This window comes from Camelina sativa, chromosome 16 (genome assembly GCF_030686135.1).
Source record: "Camelina sativa cultivar CO46 ecotype springtype chromosome 16, ASM3068613v1".
Taxonomy (NCBI): domain Eukaryota; kingdom Viridiplantae; phylum Streptophyta; class Magnoliopsida; order Brassicales; family Brassicaceae; genus Camelina; species Camelina sativa.
Genome location: NC_141895.1, coordinates 7,728,458 through 7,754,479, shown reverse-complemented (window position 1 = coordinate 7,754,479; position 26,022 = coordinate 7,728,458). Strand labels below are relative to the sequence as shown.

The window sequence follows — 26,022 nt, the reverse complement described above, 5'->3', positions numbered from 1 at the left end:
AGGGTTTATAAAGCAAGATATTTTTCTGACAAATTTTTCTTGGAAGCAAAACTGGGATATAGGCCTTGATATGCATGGTGCAGTATTATGTATGGTCGTGAATTATTAAATAGGGGAGTAATGAAGTCTATCTGGGATGGTCGAGATACTAATGTTGGCTCGATAAATGGGTGTCGGATGACTCTCCAAGGCGGCCTTTCAACAGAGAACTCAATATTGACCTCAACCTGAAAGTGTCTTTGCTAATAACAGAGGAGGGGACTTGGAATCTACAACGGCTTAATGCTTTGTTTTTTCCCTGTGATGTAACTCTTATTAGATCTTACCCTCCACCATAGAATCTATCTGATCGCTACATTTGGCTTACACGAAAGACTGCAGGTTTTCAGTTAAAAGTGGGAAGTGGTAACTAACCAAGGAAATTGACAGTCTTAGCCCGATCGCAGGAGAAAATCTGGAAAGTGTGTACAGAACCGAAGATACACATGTTGTTATGGAGGTCACTATCTGGAGCTTTAGCTGTGGCGGATTGTATGCGTAACCATGGTCTCCAAGTTAACTCTGTTTGCCAAGTCTGTAAAAATACGAATGAAACTATAGCTCATGTGCTATTTGGTTGTTTTCTTGCTTCTCGAGTATGGAATGCTATTGCTCTACCTATTCCGACGCAAGGATTCTCAAGTTCTATCACGACGAATGTAGAGTATATGTATCAGCTGATGGAAAGAATTACCATTTTAGAGAAGTGGAGAAATGTCATTCCTTGGTTACTTTGAGAGATATGGAAAGCAAGGAATAGTTTTTTCTTTGAAAATAGAAATCAGGACCATCATGTGTTAATTGCTACAGCCTTGGAGACTTCAGAGGAATTGATTAAACAACATGCGCTGATACGCAAGGAATCCCTTACAGAAGCTCATGAAGGTGGGAATCGACTACATGGATGGACAAAACCTCTCCAATGTACATTTAAATGTAACATTCATGCTTCTTGGGTGAATGAGTCCTGTTTCTGTGGAGGTGCTTGGCTCTTACAGAACCACAACGGGGATGTCATGTATCATGCGAGAGATGCTTTCCTTCCCCGCAATAACAGAATCTCGGCATATTTGAGTTGTGTGTTCTGGTGTCTACAGAGTCTTAAGGATCTTCAGATAACTTCATGTGAAGTATGGTTGGATTGTCATACTGCGCTTGCCGCTTTGGAATCGCCTTCACAGTGGCCAAAGTATTGTTACTTTTCGCCTCTTTTCACCGAAAGCCAATAGTTTGGCTAGGGCTATTGCTTCTAGTGTGTCACGAAAGGGACGGCTTACTTCTTACCTTGCATTTGGTGGTCCATCTTGGTTACAGATCAAGATTGAGCAGGATCCACAAGGCTAGGAGGTTCCCGAAAGATAGAGATGGATATCTCCTGTTGTTGAAGGGAGAGAGGACCCATCAATATGCAGAGATATTGGGAACGCGAATTTGTTGAGAAAAAAGAGATTGACGGTGTTCATGGCGGTGACCTTGGTAAGAAATTAAATCTTAGCTCCACCACGATGTTGCTGAATGGAAAAGAGAGGCTGTGAAAAGAAGAAACAATGGTGTTTGCTATGTTTATAGAGCCGATTGTAACAGATCATGATGGAGGAGATGGTGGCGGTAACAATGGAAATAGAGGAGTAAAAAGATGGTGGTGTTTCATACTTTTGTAGTTTTGTTACCTCTTTGACAAAATTACTGTGGACGAAGTTTCTTAATACATATGCTCTTATTTTTATCGGTGAAGTGTAGAGATTCATTTATTATTTGGATAAAACGGTAGTAGGTGCATTTCTAGAAAAACAAAGTGGTGTGCAAATTAAGAAAAAAGTATATGTATATATTTAAGGTATTTTTATTACAAAACATTGTTTTCAAGAAAAGAGTATAAAATTAATTTATTAGTAATTCAAAAATATACTACAAAATTTAAAGTGCATTGAAATTTATTAAGTATTAAGGTCATCTCCAACAAGTAGCAATGCTCAACGTCTCTCAAAAGTCAAAAAAATGTATTCTAATTATTTTCTTTTAATATTATTATATATATAAATAATAATTCTGTAAAAAATATTGACTTACCATAAACTGCCACATGTTAGAGAATGATTATTATCGTTCTCAAAGGACATTCTTCAATTATTATTATTTTTTATTTTTTAATTGAGAGTAACTCTAAGAGAAACGATTTGTAGACATTATGCCTGGATATTTTAAGCGAATCCGAAACCCGAACCCGAACCCGAACTAAAATAGGCAGTTCGGTTCGGATAGTACTAAATACCCAATCAGATTTAGTTTCTTTGAAATTCGGATATCCGATATCCGAATTAATCCGAAATAAATACAAAAAAATCATTTAAATGGATTTGAACACAGTACCTTAAGCATTTTTTGGTATATCATAAACCATTTTGCCACCATAGTTATTCTGCCATTGTATAAAACAGTTACATATTTATATATATATATATATATATATATATATATGTTAATTCTAAAATTGACTTATTGTTTCTTTTATCAATCAACAAAATCCATAATCGTTTTAATTTTTTTCATTACCCAGATAAATTTTACTTGAAACATGACAAGTAAATCTATATAAAAAAAAAGTGATAGTTTTTGTGAGTGAGTGAGGTTGGAAGAGAAATATGAATCATATCATATAATTTGCTATAGATGTTAAATTTGTTAGAGAATTTGAAGGATTTGATTCTTAAAGATGATAGCCATCGATAAACAAATCTAGGGTTTTTGGCTGAAGAAGAGACATTAAGAAGGAGACAAGAAGCGAGAGGTAGAATTTTTTTTTTTCACAAAAGGATTTTTTTTTATGAATTCGGGTTACCTAAAATTACCCGAACCCGAAGATATCCGATCCAAACCCGAACCGATATTATAAAATACATGATCAGGTTTTATATCTCTACATCCAAAAATCTGAAAACCTGAACATCCGAACCCGAATCCGTTCGGATACCCGAATGCCCAGGGGGCTATTGGACATGCTGTAAGGGTCTTTCTTACAATTCATAATATATAAACATATAAATGAATATTTTAAATTATTTCATTTTTCAAAATACTTGTCAACAACTGTAAGTACACTTTCATATATAATTTAATATAAATTTTATTCTAAAATTTTAAATTAATTATGTATATATAACTCACGCATTGCGTGACCAACTTTCTAGTATACTAGGTTTGAACTCGCGTTACACCGCGGGACGAATTTCCCAATTTTATGTTTTTTTAATTTTTTTGGAAAAGAATAATTATGTTCTATTAGTATAGTTTTTATTTGATAAATTGTAAGTTGGAAATTATTATTATTTGTGGGTACAGTTTATGATTTTCATATGATAATCAAGTATAGTTACAATACTATTTAAATTGATATGTAGTTTTATCTACAAAGTAAGTGTGTTATACTTAGAATGATTTGTCGGTGTAGGAGTGATTTCGTGATATTTGGAACAGTAATAAACATATGATTCTAAATTTATATATCCATTATATTGTTTCGAAATTAAAATTGTTTTTTTCTATACAAAAAACCTAGTTTAATTTGAAGAATTTTTTTAAAAAAATATACAAATCTGGATATAAACTATATAAACCGTGGAGATAATAAATATACGATTCCGAACAAACTGAAATCTGGTTACGAAACCAATCCGAATAACCATAAAACGAAATGAATTCTAAAACAATTTACACAAATTAAACCAAAAAGCGAACATTATACTTAAAGTAAAATTATATTTTCAAAAATATTAGTTATATTTAACTGTAATTTTATATTCAAAAAAACAAAATAAAAATATCCAGAAGAATTTTAAGTTATATTTAAAATACATGTCTCACAAAAAAGTCTACATTATTTATTCTTTTGGTAAATTTTTTTTGGTTTTTGGTCAACGTAATCATAAAATTTTAATTATGGTAATCATAATACTTTCAGTAATTTATAACTAAATTATTAATCAAATAAGTATTAAAATAAATATTTTAAAATAAGAAATTTGGTTGTAATACTGATAAGGGATGACACGTCGTGATGTTGAGAAGTGCACAGGTTAAGTCTCCAGAAGTTTTGGATACAGAAATCATAAGCAAAAAAACAAAATACGGTCACACTATAATATGTATATCACTTTCTTTATCAAAACAACCTAATATTATATTATTTCAATCTTTCTTTTGTTTTTATTAACTACGTCTTGGGTTCATTTTCTTTAATCAAATTAACTACTTGTAAAATGGTCCAGAAGAAGGACACATAGTAAGTAGAAGTCATGTACAATCTAGCCGACTGACAATTTTTATGTTTGAATTAAAATGGTCGAGAAGAAAGACACACAACTGTTGCAAACAAGTAAAATAAAACTCTGAAACTTGGATGTGGTAACTTCATGGATATGACGTGTCGCTTGACACATTGTCTGCATCATCGATGCACTACGCTAATTTTGCTCTCCGTTTTCTCGGTTAAAATCCTCTAGATGCTCCAAAGTACTTTAAAATCTACAAATAAGTCCAAGACCATCCTAAACCTTCAAAAAACTCAAAAAGACTATAAATAAGATTTATATCATGGTTAAAAATACCTTAAACCATAATATATCAATTATGCATAACACTGAAAGTAAAGGAGAGTAATTTTGTGGATAACAGAACTTTGTATTATTTCAACTTAAAGCTTTACAATGCCATCAATGGCTTATTTATACAACAACCTTAAACCTAGTGTACCGTGACAGATGTCAACATCAGCTTACACATATAGAATCGAGGGCTGCAAATTGGTTTGATAATTTCATAGTCGGTTTGCAAGTTGACTGCTTTATGATTGCTTCGGCCTTGTGATCTTGACACGCGGCTACCTTCTTTCCTTCTTTGATCTTGGCTCTATGTGCAATGAACCCAGCTTCCTCCTTTGTTCCGTTTGTTTTGTCTTGGAGTGAAGCTGGCTATTTTCCTTTAGACATAGAGGTGTCCATTGTAGCAGTCGATCGTTGAGCGCATGCGACATCGTTTTGTATTTCTTGGATTTTGGTTGGAAGCAAATACTGTGCTTCAATTGGAATATTTGTCCTTGGTCTGCTATCAGCCCCCCTCAAACTTTGTGTGGGAGGTAGTCCTACACCAAGTTTGCTTCTGAGAAACGCAAATGTACCAAGAAGAAGATAATTGGTAAATATGTCTGCTATCTGTTGTTGGCCTCGGATGTGAGTGACCACCAAAGTCTTCAAGGCAACATGTTCTCTGACATAATGATAGTCGACATCGAAATGCTTTGTGCGAGCATGATATGCAGGATTCTTAGTTAAGTACACTGCAGAGAGATTATCACAATGCAGCTTCGGTGTTTGAGGTAAAGGGACATTGAGCTCTCGCAGTACTGAATTGATCCATTTGATTTCAGAAGCTTTCTCGGACAGAGACCTATACTCTGCCTCAGTAGAACTTTTGGAGACTGTTGGCTGCTTCCTTGAAGACCATGAAATGAGATTACGTCCGAGATAGGTGCAGTATCCTCCCACAGAATGTCGTCCCTCTTTACAGTTTGCATAGTCACTATCATTGTATGCCTTGAGGTCAAAGTTGGTGTTACGCCAGAAGGTAATACCCATTGTGATGGTACCTTTTATATATCTAAGAATCCTCTTCAGAAGTTGAAAATCTGCAATTGATGGTTTGTGCATCTTCTGACATACATAATTTACTGAGAATTGAATGTCCGATCTTGCTAATGTTAGGTATTGAAGTTTTCCTTCCAAGCTTTGAAAATAAGTTGGATCGGAGAATTCTGTCTGTTTATCTTTAACTCTGTCGAGTTCCAGAGGAAGAGGTGTTGGCATGGGTGAACAATGCTCCATGGCTGCATTAACGAGTAAGTCTTTTGTATACTTTTGTTGTGACATGAACATCCCAGTTTGAAAATTCTGTATTTGAATGCCAAGAAAATAATGTACCTGACCAAGATCTTTCATTCGGAACTGCTTATTGAGTTCATCAAGTAAGTAATTGAGAGCTCCCGAGTTGTTTCGTGTAATCACCATGTCGTCCACATAGAGAATAAGGAGTATGTTATCTCCATTGCGATCATACACAAAGAGAGAGGGGTCTTGCCAGCTGCATTTGAATCCGAATTCCAACAAGAAACTGCTGAACTTATCAAACCACGCTCGTGGGGACTGTTTGAGTCCATATAGAGACTTGTGCAGGAGACAAACGTGATCTGGTTTATCCTTGTCAATTAATCCAGCAGGTTGTCTCATGTAAACTATTTCTTGTAAATCACCATGGAGAAATGGGTTCTTTACGTCCATTTGTTTGAGCTCCCAGTTTCGTACCGTTGCTGTATGTAGAACCATTCTAACAGTTGGAGTTCGAACAACAGGAATATACGTCTCTAGGTAGTCAATTCCTTCCTCTTGATCGTATCCCTTAGCTACCAAGCGAGCCTTAAGCTTGTTTAATGTACCATCAGCATTGAGTTTGGTCCTGAAAACCCACTTACTGTCTAAAATATGCATATCAGGAGTTGGTGGGGTTAGGGACCATGTGTTTGCTTCTTTGCAGTTACCCATTTCCTCTGATATTGCACCATTCCAACCTAGGTCTTTAAGAGCAGCAGTGACTGTCTTAGGTTCTGGATAAGAAACTTTATGTGACAACATTGCATACTTTGGATTTGGTTTTCGAATGCCTTCCTTTCCTCTTGTTACCATGGGATGATCATTGGTTACAGCCGTTGCAGCAACATCAGTTTCATTGTCGGAGTCATCAGAGTCATCATGATGTGGTGACATAGCATTTTGAGATGGATGAGTGCTGTCGCAAATAGAAGCAGGATCAAGGCCTGTCGTACGCTCAGAACACTCACCAATCTCAAAAACTGTTGTAGGAACGTCAAGAAGTGTAGACTGAGAATCTGCAGGTTGAAGATTCGAAGTGACATGAGGAATTGTAGGCTGTGCTGGAGCTTCTGAAGTTGGCTCCAAGACCTTATACCATGCTGAGGAGATAGCAGTAACAGGTTGTGGATGCATATGACTGTAAATTGTTGCAAAAGGGAAGACTGCTTCATCAAATACAACATGTCTGCTGATGTAAACTCGACATGTTGGAGGATATAGGCAGCAGTAACCCTTATATTTTTCATTGTAGCCGAGGAAAACACACTAAAGAGACTTAGGATCAAGTTTGTTAGCAGCACAGTCTATCAATGTAGGAAAACATGCACAACCAAAGACCCGTAGAGAGAAGTAGGTGGGAGCTTTGCCATGGAGCTTTTCAAAAGGAGATATTGAATCTGCAGAGTAAGTTGCAGGAAGCAGATTGATAAGAAAATTTGCAGTAAAGAAAGCTTCGACTCAGTATTTAGATGGGACTCGACTCTGAAATATCATGGAGAGACCGAGCTCAGTAATGTGCCTGTGCTTTCTGTCTGCCAAACCATTCTGCTGTGGAGTGTGGGGACAAGACAACAACTGTTGTATTCCACAACTTTGTAAGTGTTGCAAGAATTGTGTACTAATGAACTCTCCACCCCCATCACACTGGAAAGTCTTGATTTTGCTATCAAACTGATTTTCAACCATTTTCTGGAACATAATGAAGATTGAAAAGAAATATGATTTTATTTTCAGTGGATAAAACCAACTGTGTCTTGAGAAATTGTCTACAACGACTACATAAAATCTGAACCCCTGAACAGAAGTTATTGGAGAGGGACCCCATAAATCACAGTGAATCCTCTCAAGAGGTTTGGTAGCAACAAAACTAGAAGGAGAAAAAGGAAGTCTTGAGCTTTTCCCTAGCTGACAAGCTTCACACACCGACTTGGTGACTTTGTTGAAGGAAATAGACTTGTTATTGGCCAACTGTTGGAGGATTTGTGTGTGAGGATGACTAAGTCGTCTATGCCACACTTCATCACTTGCCAGATGTTGATGTGCAGAGTAGAAGACTTGATGTTTAGGTTCCTCCAAACTGTACATGCCTTTACTTATTCTTCCCATTACCAACAGATTCATGGTTGCCTTTTCATTTATGCGAACACCATCATCATCAAACTCAAAAGCACACGGATAATCGTGGGTCAATTTTGAAACAGATAGTAATGATCTAGCAATATCAGGACACACAAGCACATCGTTTAAAGGTAAATTACCTGATGTCGAGGCTATGCTGGTGGAACCTGTGTGAGTAATCGGGAGAAAGCTACCATCACCTACCATCACCGACTCTGAACCGTTGTATGGTTGTGATTGTTGCAGGACCTGAGTGGAGTTGGTGACGTGCACAGAGGAGCCTGAGTCTGGTAACCATTCTTGTCCATGTTGGTCTGTGACGTCAGTGATTCACATCGCATCTAAGGCAACTGGAACTGGCACATCTTCATGTTGATAGCTGTTGTTGAACAGATGCCAGCAGCGAAGAGCAGGGTGACCATTCTTGCCACAGATTTGACACGTGATGGACTGAGAATCAGAGGTGCTTGAGAGTTCCTTCCTCCACGACCAGATCGATTACTACCTCTACATCTGCCATTGTTGTTAGACTGGTAGTAGCCAGGACCATTTGACTGTGAGACTGCAAAGGCAAGATGAGGAGTGATTGAGTTCTCAACCAGGTAGGCTTGAAGACGATCATCATAGCCGGTGAGCTTTGGAACCACATCCTCCAGGGTCGGACTAGGAATAGAGTCAACTGCATTCTCAATGGTAGTTTTAATCGGTTCATACTCATGCCCTAGTCGGTTTAAAGCAGCAAAGATCTTCATTTTCTCAGTGACTGGACTACCAACAGAGGCTAACTGGTCACAAACACTCTTAAGTTCCCTAAGGTAAACCGCCATAGTCCTATCCTTCTTTTCTATGTTCTGTAACTTTCTCTGAAGTTCGAACAGCCTAGAGGAAGAGACTCTATTGAAGTTATTAGCCAGAGTGGTCCATACCTCAGCAGATGTAGAGCAGTTGAGAACCACGCTAAGGATGTCTTCAGCAAAGGAACCAAGAAGCCAAGATCTGACAACGGAATCTGTACAGATCCAGTTCTGATACTCGTTCTGGTACTCTGGATCTGGCCTCTCTGTTGTGGTGCCGCTAATTCCAGGAACGCTGACGGTAGCTTGAGGAACTGGGATGGTTCCGTTGATGAACCCGAGTAGACCTTGACCAGTTAGAAAGGTCTCGAACTTATTCTTCCACAGAACATAGTTCTAACTGGTGAGAGTGACAGTGACGCAGTTGAAGATGTTTAGACTGGGAACGGTATAGGTTACTGTTGAACGATTCGCCATAGCCATAGAATGACTTGGCTCTGATACCATGAAAGTAAAGGAGAGTAACTTTGTGGATAACGGAACTTTGTATTATTTCAGCTCAAAGCTTTACAATGCCATCAATGGCTTATTTATACAACAACCTTAAACCTAGTGTACCCTGACAGATGTCAACATCAGCTTACACATATAGAATCGTGGGCTGCAAATTGTTTTGATAATTTCATAGTCGGTTTGCAGGTTGACAGCTTTATGATTGCTTCGGCCTTGTGATCTTGACACTTGGCTACCTTCTTTCCTTCTTTGATCTTGGCTCTATGTGCAATGAACGGAGCTTCCTCCTTTGTTCCGTTTGTTTTATCTTGGAATGAAGCTGGCTCTTTTCCTTTAGACATAGAGGTGTCCATTGTAGCAGTCGACCGTTGAGGGCATGCGACATCGTTTTGTATTTCTTGGATTTTGGTTGAAAGCAAATACTCTGCTTCAATTGGAATCTTTGTCCTTGGTCTGCTATCAATCACTTCCTTTATCAAAAAACCTTAATATTATGTAATCTTTCTTCCCCTTTTTTTTTTAAAAAAAAACTTAACGAGCTACCTATAAAATGATCGAGAAGGACACATAATTCTTTATTTAGATGATAGTAAGTAGAAGTCATGTACAATCTAGGATTGAGGTATCTCGAACCTACAATGTTTCAGTCGAATCTGACGTGGTTATTATCTGCCAATAGCAAATTAATAATCTCCTTGGACTGAGTGTATTAATATGGCTCATAGGATAAAATATGGGAACCTCTACGTTTAAATCTAGGTTTATTTCTAAGAGCTAGGGAAAAGTTTGCTTGTTTCATCAAAGCTTCAGATGGTAGAGAGATTATTTTCACGAGGTATCAAACTGAATCTATCAATCGTGCAGCTTATTGCATTGTTCCTTGGCTATTAGTATATCAAAAGACTGGAGCAGTTCTAAAATCTGTGAGCTACGAGAAATATTCAGCAGATGGAGAATCACATGAATGCAGTTCAATGATGTGGGCTATTCGAAACAAATATTCCGTGATAAATTCTTCTTGTGTTCAGCAGATGGTGAAGACGTGGATATCATAATTAATCTTATTGATTTTTTATTTTCCATTAGAAAATGGCTTACACACACGTGAGATAACATGGGAAGGAAGACAAATGTTTCCGTTGTTATTTGCTGTGCGAAAGAAGCATTATGGGGGAGTCTCGTGTCTTGGTTTTTCCTTTGATGACATACAAATCGTGTGGCTGCTCGGTTTCTACTTCCAACCACCGCCGTTTACATTGATTAACATGTTTAAGATTCAAGGGATCTTTGGTTCCTGTGGTGTTTCCTTACTACAAGAACAATTTATAGATCTCTGCAACAAGCTCTGTAGTACTCTGTTTTCCTATATCGATAATGAGGAAAATCATTATTATGATGATTCTTCTGCAGAAGAGAGAGAGATAATTGTGGCTGAAGTGATTAAGTATGCAAAATCTTTTGTGAATTTTCATCATAGTGGATTGCCAGAAGAAGATTACCGTGTATTCTACATGAGCACTACAAAAGAGGAAAACATGTATGTGGTCCCAAAGCAAGAGTGTACGATCTGGGAAGTTCTACAAGACATCCCAATAAGAGCCACATCTTATTGCTAGGTTACTTATGAAGATCTGAATTCACATCACCACCGGTTACTTATAACTAGATTGGCAAAGCGTTTTTGCAAGCGTTATGTGTCAAACGCCCATGCTCAACGCCAATCAAAAATAATTTTATCCTTTCACACGTGTTAAAGAAAATGATAACTGCTATAAAAAGTAAAGCGTTATGACGCTGGATTTGAGAGAGTTTGGGGTATTATTTTTAAGTAATTATCAATTTTGAAACAAAAATATTCTGGTAAAAAAATATTTGACTTGAGTCCAAATAATCAATAATATACTCGAATATGCTTTCAATATTCCTTTATGGAGCATATATGGAGAGCTCGTAGATGATTTTTTTTTTTTTTGCTTTCGTTATTTGTTTCTGAACAAGATGTTTTTTATAATTTTGTTTTTTAATAAAATTAGTCATAAATAAATTTGTTTCAAGCATTTTTCTTTATTAAAAAAAAATTAGGTCTTCCTCTCCGCCCCCGCTCACAGCTCCCTGCTCCCCGCCCCTGCTTCAGCTGCTTACCGTTGTTGCTCCCCTCTCCGCTTTGCCAATCTAGACTTTAATCGTTTTCGTCATAACATGCCTTGCGTGTTTGATGTCGTTGGGCTCGTGAATATTAGCAGCATCAATACATTTGATGTGTAAAATTGGGATTTGGGCCCGTTTGTTTCTTTTGAAGCCCATTAAGAATCAATTATGTGAAACGACAAAGGTCATGTCGTTTGTATTTGTGCATCATGTATTTCTTCATTTGCCGTCAAAGAGAAACCAAAACATAAACCCTAAAACCAGACCAGCAGCCACCGCGAGTGGGAGAGAGACAGCTGAGCCACTATGGTTTTTGTTGTTGCTCTGTCGTGGTGTCGTGTTTTAAAGAATCCTTGTAGTTGTGTGGTGGTCTACGGGCGCGGAATGCGGGTAGATCAGGATTGGCTGACGAGCCAACGCGTTGTTATGCGTGGAAGAAGTGCGAGAAGCACGAGGAATCCGGATACGCAAGTGAAAATGTGCAGAAAAAAATGCGAAAGCATGAGGAATCCGGTAATGCACAATGTGCAGGAAGAAGTGCGAAACCATGAGGAATCCGGTAATGCACGGGTTGGCGTGTTTGACACTTGGTATCATGGGACGTACGTAGTTCCATTTGTGTGATATGTGTGTATGTTTATGTGTCATAGGATTTAGGACACAATGATTGCTGCTTGTCTTAGGTTTAGACTTTGGGATTGTCTAAGCATATTTGGGTGTGGAGAGTTCGGGAGCCCTGTGGTTTTCCCTCACTGAGTAATTATCAATTGCTCATTCCTCTCTCTTTTGCAGGTTGGTTAAGTTAAGAGTTCGTTTGCATTGTTAGCTGGTGGTTTTGTATTTAAAGAGCGTTTTGGGCCGGCCAGGGAGTCAACCCGTTGACCAATTTTGGGTATCTAGTTCGGGTGTTACAATTTTGGTATCAGAGCCCTAGGTTATGTCAAACCGGTTCTGACCCAGGAGGCAGTCCTAAGGGAGATTGAATTTTCTTGAGCATGTAGGCTTAGAAGCTGAAGTCATAAGTTGACTTGGAGAAGTTAACATTGATGGAAAATAATGCTACTAAGGTCCGTAGTTTTTCTTGGAGTCACATGTAGCAACCAGAAGTTGTTAAAGAGCTTGCTAGTATTGTTAAACCAATTACTTGACACACATAGAAGGACGTGATGCTCGAGTGGATGGAGGTTTGGGATACTATCTTCTAGAAGGTCAAATGGACATTTGATCAAATATTGTTGAAGGACATTTTTCGAAATGGGCCACAAGGTTTAAAAAATTGATATTGTATAAGCTCACCAGTTGAAGTTATTCTAGTGCTTGGAGAGTACAAAAGAGAATTGTAGAGGAGGAAGGGGAAAAGAACAATGTGGGAGGACACCACAAAAAAAAATTATGGAGATGGGATGGGTGTGATTCAAAGTGGTCTTAACCCAAACGGAAAAGGGTGTGGTGACATTGAGATTTATAGTGGACTGCTACGGACGACTAGCAGTAGGGATGCAACTTGGGTAGTTGTAAATATGGATGAGTCAAGACGAAAGATGTTGAGAAACCAAAAAAGAAAAAGTGGTTGGTTCTAATATTGGGGTTTTGGAGAGAGTCTCAGAAAATGGATGTTGTTCGGAGGAAAAAAAAAATGTTTGAAGAATTAAGAGAAGGTGAAGCGTTCACAAACCATTAATTTTATTATGTGGTAGTGGAACCCACTAAGGATAGTGAAATGGAGATCACTAGGAACGAGGAGGAGGCATTATTATTTGGTGTTTGACGAATGCAGAACGGACAATATGTGGTGAAGGTGGACTACATGAGAATTACTACTTTGAAAAAAAAATGCATGGAAGTGTGAAACCCAAAAGGAACGGGAATCCTAAAAGAGTATTAGGAAAACACTGTGATAATTTTAAAAGTTGGGAAACTTTTAGAGGAATGTCAATTTTACAGAGTGAGCGTAGGAGAAGCTTGGTGGATCATGTAACTCTGAGTTGCACAAAACCATAATGGTCATGGTTAATGTGTACGCTTCTTAAGATTGTTAGACAAGGTTGTATGTTGGTGAATTGGTTATTTTCACAAGTCAAGGTAAGGAGGTAATGGAAAAACCTTTTGTTGGAGATTACGGTATTTTATTCAACTTTAAGAACTAATTGAAAGATGTGTGTTATAATGACTACTTGACACCCCATGTTGCGTTGGATTAAATCATAGTAATGGAAAAGTTGAGTTTTACCTAATCAAAAGCTGAAAATGAGGAGAATTAAGAAATTATTTCTAGAAAAAGAAAACAAGTTTTAACCAAGTGTAAACTTGTGATTCGTTGTTGTCAAAAAAAGTTTGAAAAGAAATGGAACCATACATATAGGAGAAGGACACTCCAAGTTGGATTGGATAATCTAGAATGTTGAGGATCAGAAAGAAGGACACTTCAAGTTGGGACAGAAACTAAGTGAGGGAGAAATTGATTCGAAAATTCGAGGACAAATTTATTGTAAGTGGGGAAGAATTGTAACATCCCGATTTTATAATTGGGATTTGGGCCAGTTTGTTTCTTTTGAAGCCCATTAAGAATCAATTATGTGAAACGACAAAGGTCATGTCGTTTGTATTTGTGCATCATGTATTTCTTCATTTGCCGTCAAAGAGAAACCAAAACATAAACCCTAAAACCAGACCAGCAGCCACCGAGAGTGGGAGAGAGACAGCTGAGCCACTATGGTTTTTGTTGTTGCTCTGTCGTGGTGTCGTGTTTGAAAGAATCCGAGAACGTTGAGAAGCGAGACAAGATTTTTGCCGTCGACACCACCGTGTCACCGGAGATGGCAACCACTGTTACCGGAGTAGTTGTAGTCATCGTCTAAACCATTAAAGGTAAGGAAACCTAGATCTTCTTTATAACTTGTGTAGGAAGTTATTGGCTTTGTCTGATTTGTCGCTTTGTGTTGTTGTATATTGTTGTGGCATGAGGACCTAACCACCGTGAGCTTGATCCGCCGTAGTCCGTAGACGAGTATTGCCGCCGTGTTAACAGTGCGTCGAGACTAATCAACGTGAGAGGTAAACGTTGAAGCGTAACGTCTCGTGTTGTTGTTGTTATGTTGTTCGTTCATTGCTAACCAGTATTTAACCAGTTAAACCAGGAGATTTAGTTCCAGAACCGAAACTTGTTTATGGAACGTGCATGAGTTGATTTGGGGTGTCATGCATGGTTACATACGTTGTCGACAACGTTGGTTAATATAAATATTGGTGAATTGTGTATTGTGGCTGGTTTAGGAATTGGTATTGTGGGAGCATGTGATCGTACGTGGACTAAATTGTGGGTTATGAATTATTAGATTGGTTGTTTGATTTATTTATTAAACTACATCTAATTAATTTATTTGGAAAATACCAGCACAAATAGATTGGTTTGGTTATTAGATTAAATCATGGATTATTATTGGAAATATAATCTTTGGTCGTTTAATCTACGTCATTGCAGTTTGAGATCAGCATCCAATCGGAGTTTTGTTGTTGCTGGCCTTTTATAAAGGATTTGACTCATGTGGCTAAGGTGAGGACTAGTTGGTGTCTTTTACATATTCAAATGTGTTCGGATAGTTGTTTAGTCTAGGGTTAAGCTGAGTATACCTACGAGTTGCATATATTATCAGTAACTGTATTTGCTTGTTGAGTGTATTAATATTTAGAAGTATAGAAATATTTATTTATAAAGTATAAGAAAGAGAATTAGTATCTTAGAGTTATAGATTGAACTAAAATGGATATTTTATGCGTGTTGATTGATGATGGCATGATTGCGTGAATGCATGTTTTGTTGTGGTAAAATAAGTGCTTGTGTGTGAGGTGATAGGTGCCAAGGGCACGTAGGTGCAGTGAGCCGCAGAGATTCATGCAAGGAGAGATCCTTGTAGTTGTGTGGTGGTTTACGGGCGCGGAAAGCGGGTAGATCAGGATTGGTTCACGAGGCAACGCGTTGTTATGCGTGGAAGAAGTGCGAGAAGTACGAGGAATCCGGATACGCAAGTGAAAATGTGCAGGAAGAAGTGCAAAAGAATGAGGAACCCGGTAATGCACAATGTGCAGGAAGAAGTGCGAAAGCATGAGGAATCCGGTAATGTACAACGTGCAGGAAGAAGTGCGAAAGCATGAGGAATCCGGTAATACACGGGTTGGCGTGTTTGACATGTGGTATCATGGGACGTACGTAGTTCCATTTGTGTGATATGTGCGTATGTTTGTGTGTCATAGGATTTAGGACACAATGATTGTTGCTTGTCTTAGGTTTAAACTTTGGGAATGTCTAAGCATATTTGGGTGTGGAGACTTCGGGAGCCCTGAGGTTTTCTCTCACTGAGTAATTATCAATTGCTCATTCCTCTCTCTTTTGCAGGTTGGTTAAGTTAAGAGTTCGTTTGCATTGTTAGCTGGTGGTTTTGCATCTAAAGAGCGTTTTGGGCCGGCCAGGGAGTCAACCCGTTGACCAGTTCTGGGTATCGAGTTTGGGTGTTACATGATGTTTGGTCTGCATCACATATAATGTGGACATTACAACGTTGGGCTGCTGGTTTTGGGTGTTTTGTGCTTCATTTGGGATATATCATGGTGGTTCTCTACAATGGTAGCAACGTATCAACGGTATCTTGGGATCGTATGGTATTTGCATTTGCTCATCGTGATTTGTGTACTATGTCAATTAAGTTTTGCAGTGAAGTTTCTCAGCAGAGAATTGAATGTGTGGATAGTTCCCAATGGATTTCTTCCTATACATGCATGAAAACTATGTGTAGCACCCCATTACTTGCGAACCAAGCAAGTTGTTATATGTCATTTTGATTTGGGAAAAGTTGCCACAACCTGGTTTTCACCATGTGAATAGAACGTTCACACTAGGTACCAACTCTGTTTCTCCACTGCTATCATTCCGTTGGTACCAACTCTGTTTCTCCACCGCTAACAACGTATCACTAGGAGCTGTTTTTACTCGTTTGGGTTCTTATTACAAATGCACGACATTTATTTGTTGGATTGTAGTTTCTTTCCCATCAAGAAGGATCTTAACTTGCCGAACATTAAGCTTCCTCTTGGTTTGTTTCTATAACAAGCTTTGGTTCATGTTGGGTAAGCAGACCACAACTGCGGTCGTCGTTGTGTTAATGTGGAAGTTACTTGATTACAGCTTGGATATGTATGCAACATTTTATACTCATACAATTGTCACAGCTGGAGCATTTCAGAATATTCTAGGTTAGTTCAGAGAGGAAAGGGTCTTTGAATGGTGCTAATCTCCAGATCTGGGTGGCGAACGGACAAAGGAAAAAGAGATGAAGTACAGTCTCCTGGTTTCCACAGTGTGGGCAAAAGGCCTCATCACTTATATGTCGTTGTAGGAGGTTGTCACCCACTGTGAGGGCGTTCTACGAAGCTTTCCACAGGAGTAATTTTACCTTAAGAGAACAATGGGTGGACTAGATGTTAGTTTTCCATTGAAAAGAGGCTGAGGGAATCCTGTGGCCTTGATCCAGACTGTCCAACTCATTCACTTCCCACTCGTCATGTTCCTTTATTGCCAAACCTTCGTAGTATCCTGATTTTGTAGAGTATTGTCCATAATTGTTCCTTTATTGCCAAACCTTCGTACTATCCTGATTTTGTAGAGTACTGACCATCATTTGAAGGTAACCAACCCCAACTGTCTTCTCCTTGGAACCTACTTGGTCTTAATTTTAGAATGTCCGACTCATGATGGGGGAAAATTTGATGAATGAGGTCCCTGTTCCAGGTTGTCGAGTGCGGTAGTAGCAGGTTTGAGACCGTGAGGTTCTGGTTGGCTTATGTGGGTGGCCCTATTGGCGATATAGGTTGGGAGATGGATAACCATGGGGTTCTGCATATTGGAGTGGAGGTTCCATTCCCTATCAGGCGTCCCAGGTGGGGTTTGAGCAGGTCCTTACCAACAGAAATACTATGACATCCATGTGAGGCTGAAACTGGGGTTATGGAGTCAGTGAAGGTGGTATTCCTGCAGTACTTACCAAAAAGGACTCTGGCCAGTAAGCAGGTTGGGTTCAATAGTAGCCTCCAGCTGATCTTCGCCAAAAGAGCATCATTAAAGGTTTGAATATCTCTAAAACCCAACCCTCCATCTTTGAATGATTTAGTTAACTTTTTTCAAGCTAACCAGTACATTTTTTTCTTCCCGTCATTTGAATCCCACCAGAACTGAGTCAAAACAGACTGGATGCATTTACATAGTGAATTAGGGAGCTTGAAACAGGACATAGTGTAGGATGGTATGGCAGCTAAGACAGACTTGAGTATAGTTAACTTTCCAGCCGAGGAGAGGAATCTAGAGGACCATTTGAGGGCTCTATGTTTGATCCTGTCAACAATCTCACTGAACAGATCTTTCTTTTTGCATCCAAACAGTTTTGGGAGTCCTAGGTATTTTCCTTGTCCACCTTCTCTTAAAATTCATAGTTCTTGTTTTGCTCTAGCTCTTACTTCTAGGCAAGTCTATGAGGAGAAAGTGATAGAGGATTTTGTTTGGTTTATCTTCTGTCCTGAAGCCTTCTCGTATTCTGCAGGATGCTCTTTAGTGTGCGACAGTTTTGTTGATCTGAGCGGCAGAATAACATGGTACCATCCGCAAACAATAGATGGTTTACTCTGGCGCTTAACTTTGAGACTCTCAAACCCACTAGGCGTCCCTGAGTTTGTGCATTGTGGCAAAGTCTTGATAGGACTTCACTGCATAAGATGAAGACATAGGGCGATAGCGGGTCACCTTGCCTGATACCCCGAAGTGGGTTCACCAATCCTTTAGCATGCTCGTTGATAAGGTAAGCATATGGAACTGTGGTTATACATTGCATTATCCATGAAGTCCATTGGGGATGGAAGCCCAATCTGTCAAAAACCGCTTCTGAGGTCTTTAAATAGTGGAGAGCTTCATGGGTTATTAAGACATTGTCTGAAATAGCTCTTGGTGGGACAAAAACTGACTGGTTTTCTGATATGCAGGTTGCAAGGATTGGTTGAAGGCGATGGCTTAAGAGTTTTGCAATGATCTTGTAGTAAACAGAGCATAGGGCAATAGGGCGGTAGTCAGAAACTTTAGTAGGGCTAGGGATCTTGGGGATGAGCCTAACATGGGTGTGGTTGATGTGGCGGGGTAGAACACGAGTTATGAAGAAAGATTGTACTTCTGCAACTACTTTATCAGCCACTGCCTCCCAATTTGTTTGGAAAAAGCAAGCAGAGAAACAGTCAGGCCCAGGTGCTTTATCCGGATGAATAGAGAAACACGCATGTTTGATTTAAGTTGGGTTAGGCATCTTAATAAGTGTGGCATTTATTTCTGGTGTGATGCACAGATTTAGAGCTTCATAGACAGTGGATAGTCTAATCCCTTCTTTAGAGGTGAAAATATCTTGAAAATAGGAGGATATAGCCGAAACTATCTCTTTTTCCTCAAAAACAGGGTGACCAATTTCTGTTTCAATGATCGAAATGTTGTTGCAAGCCCTTCTACCTTTGGTTGTAGCGTGGAAGTAGCCTGTATTCCTGTCTCCCAAGGCAAGCCATAGTTGCCTACTTCGCTGTTTCCAGAATTCTTCCTACTTCTGGTATGCTCGAAACAAAAGTTGGTTTAGAGAGTCTATCTCGGTTTGTCTACAGGTGGAGTCACTCATTGCTTCCTCCAGTTGTTCTCTGAGATCCAGAATCAGAGCTTGGCTATTGGTGTGGTTCTTTTTTGACCAGGTGATGATCGCTTCACGACATTTGCTAAGCCTGGTGTAAACTTTCGCATTTGGTAGGGAGTTCCAAGCCTCAACCATTAGTTTTTTTATTTCCTCATTGTCTCGTAAGCGTCTATCATACCTGGACAAGCCTCTCCTCTTCTTTTTGACAAGATCGAAGGAAGTTACCACCGGTCTATTATCTGAGGCCTCAAACCTGAGATATTCACTACAGCCTGATGCGTAAGCTAAAGTCCAAAAGCTGTTTGCCATCACTCTATCCATTCTACATTTAACTATGTGTGTGTGCCTCTTCCCTCTCCAAGAGAGGAAGTTACCCATATGCTTCAGGTCATAGAGATTGCAGGTTGACATGAAAGCTCTAAATTCCAAAAAGGATCCTTCTGACCTAGTCGGTCCCCCTGATTTCTCATCACTGTGAATAATGTCGTTAAAATCACCCATTAGGATCCAAGGTTCCTCTTTATCAACCGCTTGAGTGCTTATGGCACTCCAAATCGATGCCCTTTTGGTCATATCCGGTTGTCCATAGACAAAGGTAGCATTGAAAATTTTTCCTTTTGCTTTGATTCTAGCATTGATGTAGTTTGGGCAGGAATTGATGATCTCTATTTCCAGGTTATCTTTCCACAGGAGTGCTACTCCACCAGATGCTGGAGATAAAGGGGGAACTAAAAATATTTTTGGAAACTCTAGGCCCTATAGTTTGTTCAACATAACTTCATCTGGATTCTTTGTCTCCATCAGGAATATAAGGTCAAGACATATTTTCTTTGTTATATCCTTTAACCGTCAAACTGTCATGGGATTAACCAACCCGCAACAGTTCCAACTAACCATTCTTAAGGAAGAGGGGTTGGTGGATTCTATAAATCCTTCCCCTTCCTTTTTTTGGTCGCAGGTATCAGGTTGATATTGGGCGAACAAGTTGATGAAGCTTTCTTGCTATGATCAGTCTTCTCAAGGGGGGCTCTTTTCGGGTCGTTGTACGCTAGAGGATACTGATTTGGTTATACTAGAGCTGCCTCTCATCAGGTTTAGATTACCTTTTCCTTGGTTTAGCTTCTTTGGTGAGCTTGTGGTAAGGTTTCGCTTTTGTGACATGGCCCTTGGTAGTTGTAGGTTAGACTTTGGTGTTGTTTTATGAACAGGGGGTGACCTCTTCCACATTTAACAGTCAGATTTGCTTCAGTGTTTGGTAATGGAGGGTCCTAGGTGCAAAGTTGGTTCGTACTATCTTGGTTAACAAGTTCACAGGTAGCGGGGGCAGATGCATACATGAGTGCAGAGGTTCGCTGTTTCCTCCATTAAGTTTTGTGCCTCTCCCTCGATAACTCTGAGTTTACAGGCAGCACTCTCTGTAGGGTCCGCACATGAGGTGTATTGGACAGTAACTTCCGTTATTTCATCCATAACTTTCTCTCTTGTGGGTAGCTTAGTAGGAGATATTCTTGTTGTTGAGGTAGCTAAGGGGTGTCTTGCCTCAGGCGACAATACCTTGGTCAGTTGTTGTGAGGCCGGAGTATCAGTTAGCTTTCGCTCAAGCGGAGGTCTACGTGCTCTAGAGGAGTCACAAAGATCATTTGGGGGGGGGGGGGTAAGGAAGACTGTGATCGCTCCCTCCACTGTAGATTCCTTGGTTGAGTGGTTGAGGGGGTTTTCTCCCTGCTGCTGTAATCACGGGATCGATCCCTACTAGTAGTACGTCTAAAAGAGTCACGAGATCTAGCGAGGTTATCATGATAGAGTCGGTGAGTTCTTCTGTTTTCACCTCCACCGCTACGATACGAGTCAGTTTCCACTCTCTCATAGTTCCTCCTTTGAGGGATTGAGCTTCTCTGAGAGTTTATGCTTCTTGTAGGACTGTGGGTTTGAGATCTTGGAGCCATAAAATTATCCTCTGGTGTATAGTAGTTTCTGATTGTGCCTTGGGATAGAGGGTTAGAAGTGGTTTTTGTTGGTGGTGGTGGTCTACGTTGTTCCTCTTGTTTCTTCAGTCCTGCGCAGGTCTTTTTTTCATGAGTCAATCTTGAACAGTGTAGACAGTGATTTTTTAAGTTTTTGTATTCTAGATAGCCTAGGGTTTCAGATCCAGAGGCGAACTCAACAACAGAGTCCTTGAGCATAGGTTGCAGACCGTCTATCATGACTATGCTTTTTGCAGAGTCAGGGGATATATCCAGCTCCATGATTTCCCCTAGTTCTTCTCCTATTGTTTGGAGCATAGCTGGTTGTCAGAAATGTTTTGGAAGTCCATGTACTTCCACCCAAAAAGGGATCTTTGAGGGGAACCACTCAGAGATAATTGGTTCCCATCTTTGTAAAATGACCATCCACTGGTCAAAATGGTACGGTCTCTCTTCTAAGACTTTCAGGAGGTCCTCTTCATAGTCAAACCGGAATTGAAAAACTCCACGGCCTAAGTCTGACCCTCGAGCTTTCCCTTTCAAGATCCAGCGGTTTTCTAGGAACGGTAGGAGAGCCGGTGGGGTTTGTGAGACGTCCAATCAGGGTGAGGGCGTTTTCTTCAATTAGACTTGAGCAATCAAGTTCAGGGGCTTTGATTCGCTTTCTTGGTGGGGGGGGGGGGGGGAATCGCTAGCTAAACCTTTGCCTTTCTGGTAAGCTGGGATTCTGGAAGTCATTCTTGCAGAGGTGTAAGGCTAATGAAAGAAAATTTACAGTCATTTTGTAAACTCAGGTGGATAGGCGGAGGATTAGCAGGTGAATCAGACGGGAGGATGGAGCTCAGATGTTATTTTTTGAATCGGTTCCGGGCCTGAAAACAGAGTTTGATAAACTTTTTGGTCGGGGAGGGGTCGATAGACCATTAGATAAAGCTCTAACGGTCAGATATAGACTTGTAAAAGTACCTTTTTAGTGAATGGGATTAGGTGAGATCCGGTTAAACGCCTGCATCCTAGCAACTTGCGGGGGCATTGGGGATCGTGCCTAGGAGAGAAAATTTCACCTTCCTTTCAATATGAATTCTTTGAATGATTTAGTTGTGTTTAACTAATTCTCTATTATTAACGTAACTAGTATGGTTTATTTTTGGGAGAATTTATTGACATTCTCATTTATGATTTATTTTGTTTTGGAAAAACTCAAATATGATTTTTTTTAGAAAAATCCGATAATCCATTCAGAACACCGGGTATTTATTACCCGAATCCAACTCTCTTAATTTTAGATTATTATTATGAAATTGACCCGATCTGAAAACACTTTTGTACTTCTCTTTTACTTATATAAGGATAAACCTTTTGATGATCACTATAGTTTAATTTTATATTTAAAGTTTATAGTTTCTCACAATTTAATAATTTGATCGAGAAAGTAAGTGAAGAAATGTCAAATAGTATTTTGACTATTTTTGTATCCGTAAAAGAGAAGCGAAGAGAGGAAAGAGAGAGAGAGAGAGAGAGAGAGAGAGACAGAGAGAGAGTAGTGATAGAGATTCATGGTGACTTGTGGAGTGAGGAGGATGAAGCTGGGAAGCCAAGGCCTCGAGGTTTCAGCACAAGGCCTCGGTTGTATGGGCCTCTCTGCTTTCTACGGTGCTCCGAAGCCGGAAACAGAAGCCATCGCTCTCATCCACCATGCTATTCACTCGGGCGTCACTTTCCATGACACCTCTGAGAGCAACGAGGTTCTCCTCTGCAAGGTTCGATCTTCGATTTGAGGTTTTGTTTCTCTTTTTTATTTGTTGAAATGATTTCGATGTTGACAATGTCTGGAGTTTAATTTGTCAGGCACTCAAGGATGGGATGAGAGAAAAAGTGGAACTTGCGACCAAATTTGGAATCACCTATGGAGAGGGAAAGATAGAGGTGAGAGGAGATCCTGAGTATGTGAGATCTGCATGTGCGGCAAGTTTAAAGCGGCTAGATGTTTCCTGCATTGATCTCTATTATTCGCATCGGATTGATACTCGTGTCCCTATCGAAATCACTGTAAGTAAGCACTCTTCTTGTCAGTTTTTCCTTAATGGTTTTGCAACTTTCAAATGAAATGGAAGTGAAACACGTTCACTACTTAAAGAGAAATCTCAAGTAAGCTTCATATGTTGGCAAAGAAAATAGATTAGGGATGATGATTTCTTCTTAGGTAAATCAGAGTATTAGTGTCAACTGTCAAGTAAGCTTCATAGGTAAATCAGAGTATTAGTGTCAAAGAAGATAGATTAGAGATGATGATTTCTTCTTAGGTTACTCTTTTGAAGTTGCCAGCTTATTCACGGAGAACAATGATTAGTGAAATGATCTTTAACTGAACGAATTTGAGGCTTTCTTATCTATTTTCACCTATAAGGACGCTCCTAATTAAAAGCTAGCTTGTGAAGCAAGCTAGGGCGCCCTTAGACTTATTAGCCATTTAGTCACTTAAGTGTTTTATCGAGTTGCTCTTAGGATTTTAATTTTGCATAGACACTGTTAGGGTCGGTTAGAAAGATGGTATATGTTGCTGAACTAAACCTTTTTTGTGTGTGTGTCAATGCCAAGATGGGAGAACTGAAGAAGCTGGTTGAAGAGGGTAAAATAAAGTATATTGGTCTGTTTGAAGCCTCTGCTTCAACTATCAGAAGAGCACATGCTGTTCACCCAATTACTGCCGTGCAGTTAGAATGGTCCTTGTGGACTCGAGATGTGGAAGAAGAAGTCATTCCCACCTGCAGGTATTAATTCATGTTTCATCCTACTCTCATGGCGCAATAATCTATCAGTCATGTAACTTCATATTCTATTTCCTTCTTCAGGGAACTTGAGATATGGATTGTTGCTTACAGTCCTCTAGGACGAGGTTTCTTCGAATCTGGACCCAAGAATGTTGAGAACCTAGACAAGAATGACTTCAGAAAGGTAAGTATATAGGCTGTGTAAGATTTGTTTGTTGATAAGCCGTAGCTCAGCTGTGGATAAATTAAATGAATTTATTATATAACAACAATTATTATTCCAGGCTCTACCAAGATTCCAAGAGGAGACCTTAGACCACAACAAAATTGTTTATGATAAGGTTTGTGCAATCTCGGAAAAGAAAGGATGTACTCCTGCACAATTAGCGCTCGCTTGGGTTCACCACCAGGGAGATGATGTTTGTCCCATCCCGAGAACCACTAAGATCGAAAACCTTAACCATAACATCAGAGCCTTATTAGTCAAACTCTCACCCGAAGAGATGACTGAGCTTGAGATCATTGCCCAACCAGGTTTTGTGAAAGGAGAAAGATACACGACCACGGTACTCACTTTCAAGAACTCTGAGACACCATTATTGTCTTCTTGGAAAGCTGCTTAAAACCGGCTGAAGTTTCTGGTTAGTCAAATGCTGTGTAAAACTACATGAGTGTTTCTCTGTCCAAACAGATAGTTATAAGAGTTTAAGGTGGCTCTGGCCAAAGGATGATATATGTATACAACATATGTTCTACCAATCTTATATCATGTGTCCAGTCTCCGATCTTCATAGTCTTAGTAAATCGGCATAATTTAAACGTCCCACATATATTGTCTTAGGTTTACCGTTTACGCACCTAATGCCAATGAATGAGTGATCCCATCCATATCTGAACATTTTTGTCTTTGTCCATAGATCTAAAGGAAGTTAGAGCCAATGATTTTGAACCCTTTCTTAGCTTGCTTCAGCTGCACAGTATACCCCAAGAATAAACTATGTATAGAATTCCCCAAGTGAAAACGTCAACATTTTAAACATCGAGACCACACCATTAAATAAAGGATCTGATATGATAACAAAACTTCAATAACTCTTACAAGCTAAAAGCTTACCAAAACAAAGGCTCAGTGCGACGAATTTTATCGGTTCCATCTCCTCAATACCTGATTTCATGTTCCGCAATTTTCACTTTGCCTCTATGGATTATTAATTTAGGCCTTGGCAAATAAACCAAACCCGACCCAAACTGATCCTGTCAAAATATCTGATTGGTTTTTGTTTTCAAATAACCACAGGTATTAGGTATTACCCAAACCGAACCCGAAACCCGTGAATTCCTGTTTATACCCGAATACATGTATACATACATATCACATATGTTGATTTGCAGCAATCTGTTTGCCTTATTCTCCCTCTTTGAATCCTTGTGAATCTTCCTAAAAAAGCATAAACATGTCCAACTTGCCAAGACATGATCTAATTAGATCTCAAACTGGATCTCCAAAACCTGATTTCGATGTTAGCCTCATCTTTGGGTTCTTCACAGACAGCTAGAACTTGATCAATTGTAAGCTTCATTCTCCTCTTTATTGACATTATTGATTATTTTTTTTCTGAAATTCACATTAATTTTGATTATTTAAGAAACTACAAGAAATATATTTTGATTTTATTGTTTTGATTTTTTGTTTTATATTTCTTAGGTTGATTTATATTATTGTTTTGATTTATACTTCTTTTAGATATATATCTTTAAAGAGAAACATATGCCAATGAATTTCTGTGTATTCATCAAGATGTTAAGCGATTATATATATATATATATATATATATATATATATATATATATATGTAATTGCATGCTAGTGAACCAAATGCAATGTTGTGTGATGTTGTTGCGGAGCTGTTAAGACTGACGATAAACAGATGGATATCAGTATCTCTTATATTAAATATTGAAACAACCCAACCCGTTTTTTTATATATATCTTAATATCTAGTGATCCCATATTCACTATCAACCTACCCCCAATCAACACAACAGCGGAT

At 39.1% G+C, this 26,022-nt stretch overlaps 3 protein-coding genes across 4 annotated transcripts; 2 read left to right on the top strand and 1 right to left on the bottom strand.

The window, feature by feature from the left end:
• The first annotated feature begins 485 nt into the window (after positions 1–485).
• Positions 486–1,574, top strand: LOC147925263 (uncharacterized). The gene is made up of 3 exons (XM_087492548.1): positions 486–703; positions 818–1,228; positions 1,427–1,574. Exons 1-3 carry the CDS (start codon positions 486–488, stop codon positions 1,572–1,574), a joined length of 777 nt encoding a protein of 258 aa, XP_087348674.1.
• Positions 1,575–18,849: 17,275 nt separating this feature from the next.
• LOC147925262 (uncharacterized) lies at positions 18,850–21,482 on the bottom strand. The gene is made up of 3 exons (XM_087492547.1): positions 21,065–21,482; positions 19,209–19,946; positions 18,850–19,088 (listed from the first exon to the last, which is right to left on the bottom strand). Exons 1-3 carry the CDS (start codon positions 21,480–21,482, stop codon positions 18,850–18,852), a joined length of 1,395 nt encoding a protein of 464 aa, XP_087348673.1.
• Positions 21,483–22,497: 1,015 nt separating this feature from the next.
• LOC104750178 (putative aldo-keto reductase 4) lies at positions 22,498–24,748 on the top strand. Of its 2 annotated transcripts, none has more exons than XM_010471936.3 (5): positions 22,498–22,960; positions 23,049–23,249; positions 23,799–23,971; positions 24,053–24,155; positions 24,256–24,748. In XM_010471936.3, exons 1-5 carry the CDS (start codon positions 22,757–22,759, stop codon positions 24,592–24,594), a joined length of 1,020 nt encoding a protein of 339 aa, XP_010470238.1. In that variant the 5' UTR covers positions 22,498–22,756; the 3' UTR covers positions 24,595–24,748. The 2 variants fall into 2 exon arrangements, with proteins under 2 accessions (XP_010470238.1, XP_087349543.1); XM_087493417.1 differs by having other exon boundaries at positions 22,572–22,960; positions 23,049–23,253.
• Positions 24,749–26,022: the final 1,274 nt, after the last annotated feature.

What these genes read in the sequence shown, in the direction of transcription:
- LOC147925263 (XM_087492548.1), top strand. Translation starts at nt 486, where the DNA reads ATGTTGTTATGGAGGTCACTATCTGGAGCTTTAGCTGTGGCGGATTGT. An exon ending in TCTATCACGACGAATGTAGA is followed by an intron (nt 704 to 817) that starts GTATATGTATCA and finishes CTTTGAAAATAG; the next exon opens with AAATCAGGACCATCATGTGT. An exon ending in TCGCCTTCACAGTGGCCAAA is followed by an intron (nt 1,229 to 1,426) that starts GTATTGTTACTT and finishes CTGTTGTTGAAG; the next exon opens with GGAGAGAGGACCCATCAATA.
- LOC147925262 (XM_087492547.1), bottom strand. Translation starts at nt 21,482, where the DNA reads ATGGAGCTGGATATATCCCCTGACTCTGCAAAAAGCATAGTCATGATA. An exon ending in CTCGTATCGTAGCGGTGGAG is followed by an intron (nt 19,947 to 21,064) that starts GTGAAAACAGAA and finishes CTTTATCTCCAG; the next exon opens with CATCTGGTGGAGTAGCACTC. An exon ending in AGCAATGAGTGACTCCACCT is followed by an intron (nt 19,089 to 19,208) that starts GTAGACAAACCG and finishes ACAGGAATACAG; the next exon opens with GCTACTTCCACGCTACAACC.
- LOC104750178 (XM_010471936.3), top strand. Translation starts at nt 22,757, where the DNA reads ATGGTGACTTGTGGAGTGAGGAGGATGAAGCTGGGAAGCCAAGGCCTC. An exon ending in GTGTCCCTATCGAAATCACT is followed by an intron (nt 23,250 to 23,798) that starts GTAAGTAAGCAC and finishes GTCAATGCCAAG; the next exon opens with ATGGGAGAACTGAAGAAGCT. An exon ending in ACAAGAATGACTTCAGAAAG is followed by an intron (nt 24,156 to 24,255) that starts GTAAGTATATAG and finishes TTATTATTCCAG; the next exon opens with GCTCTACCAAGATTCCAAGA.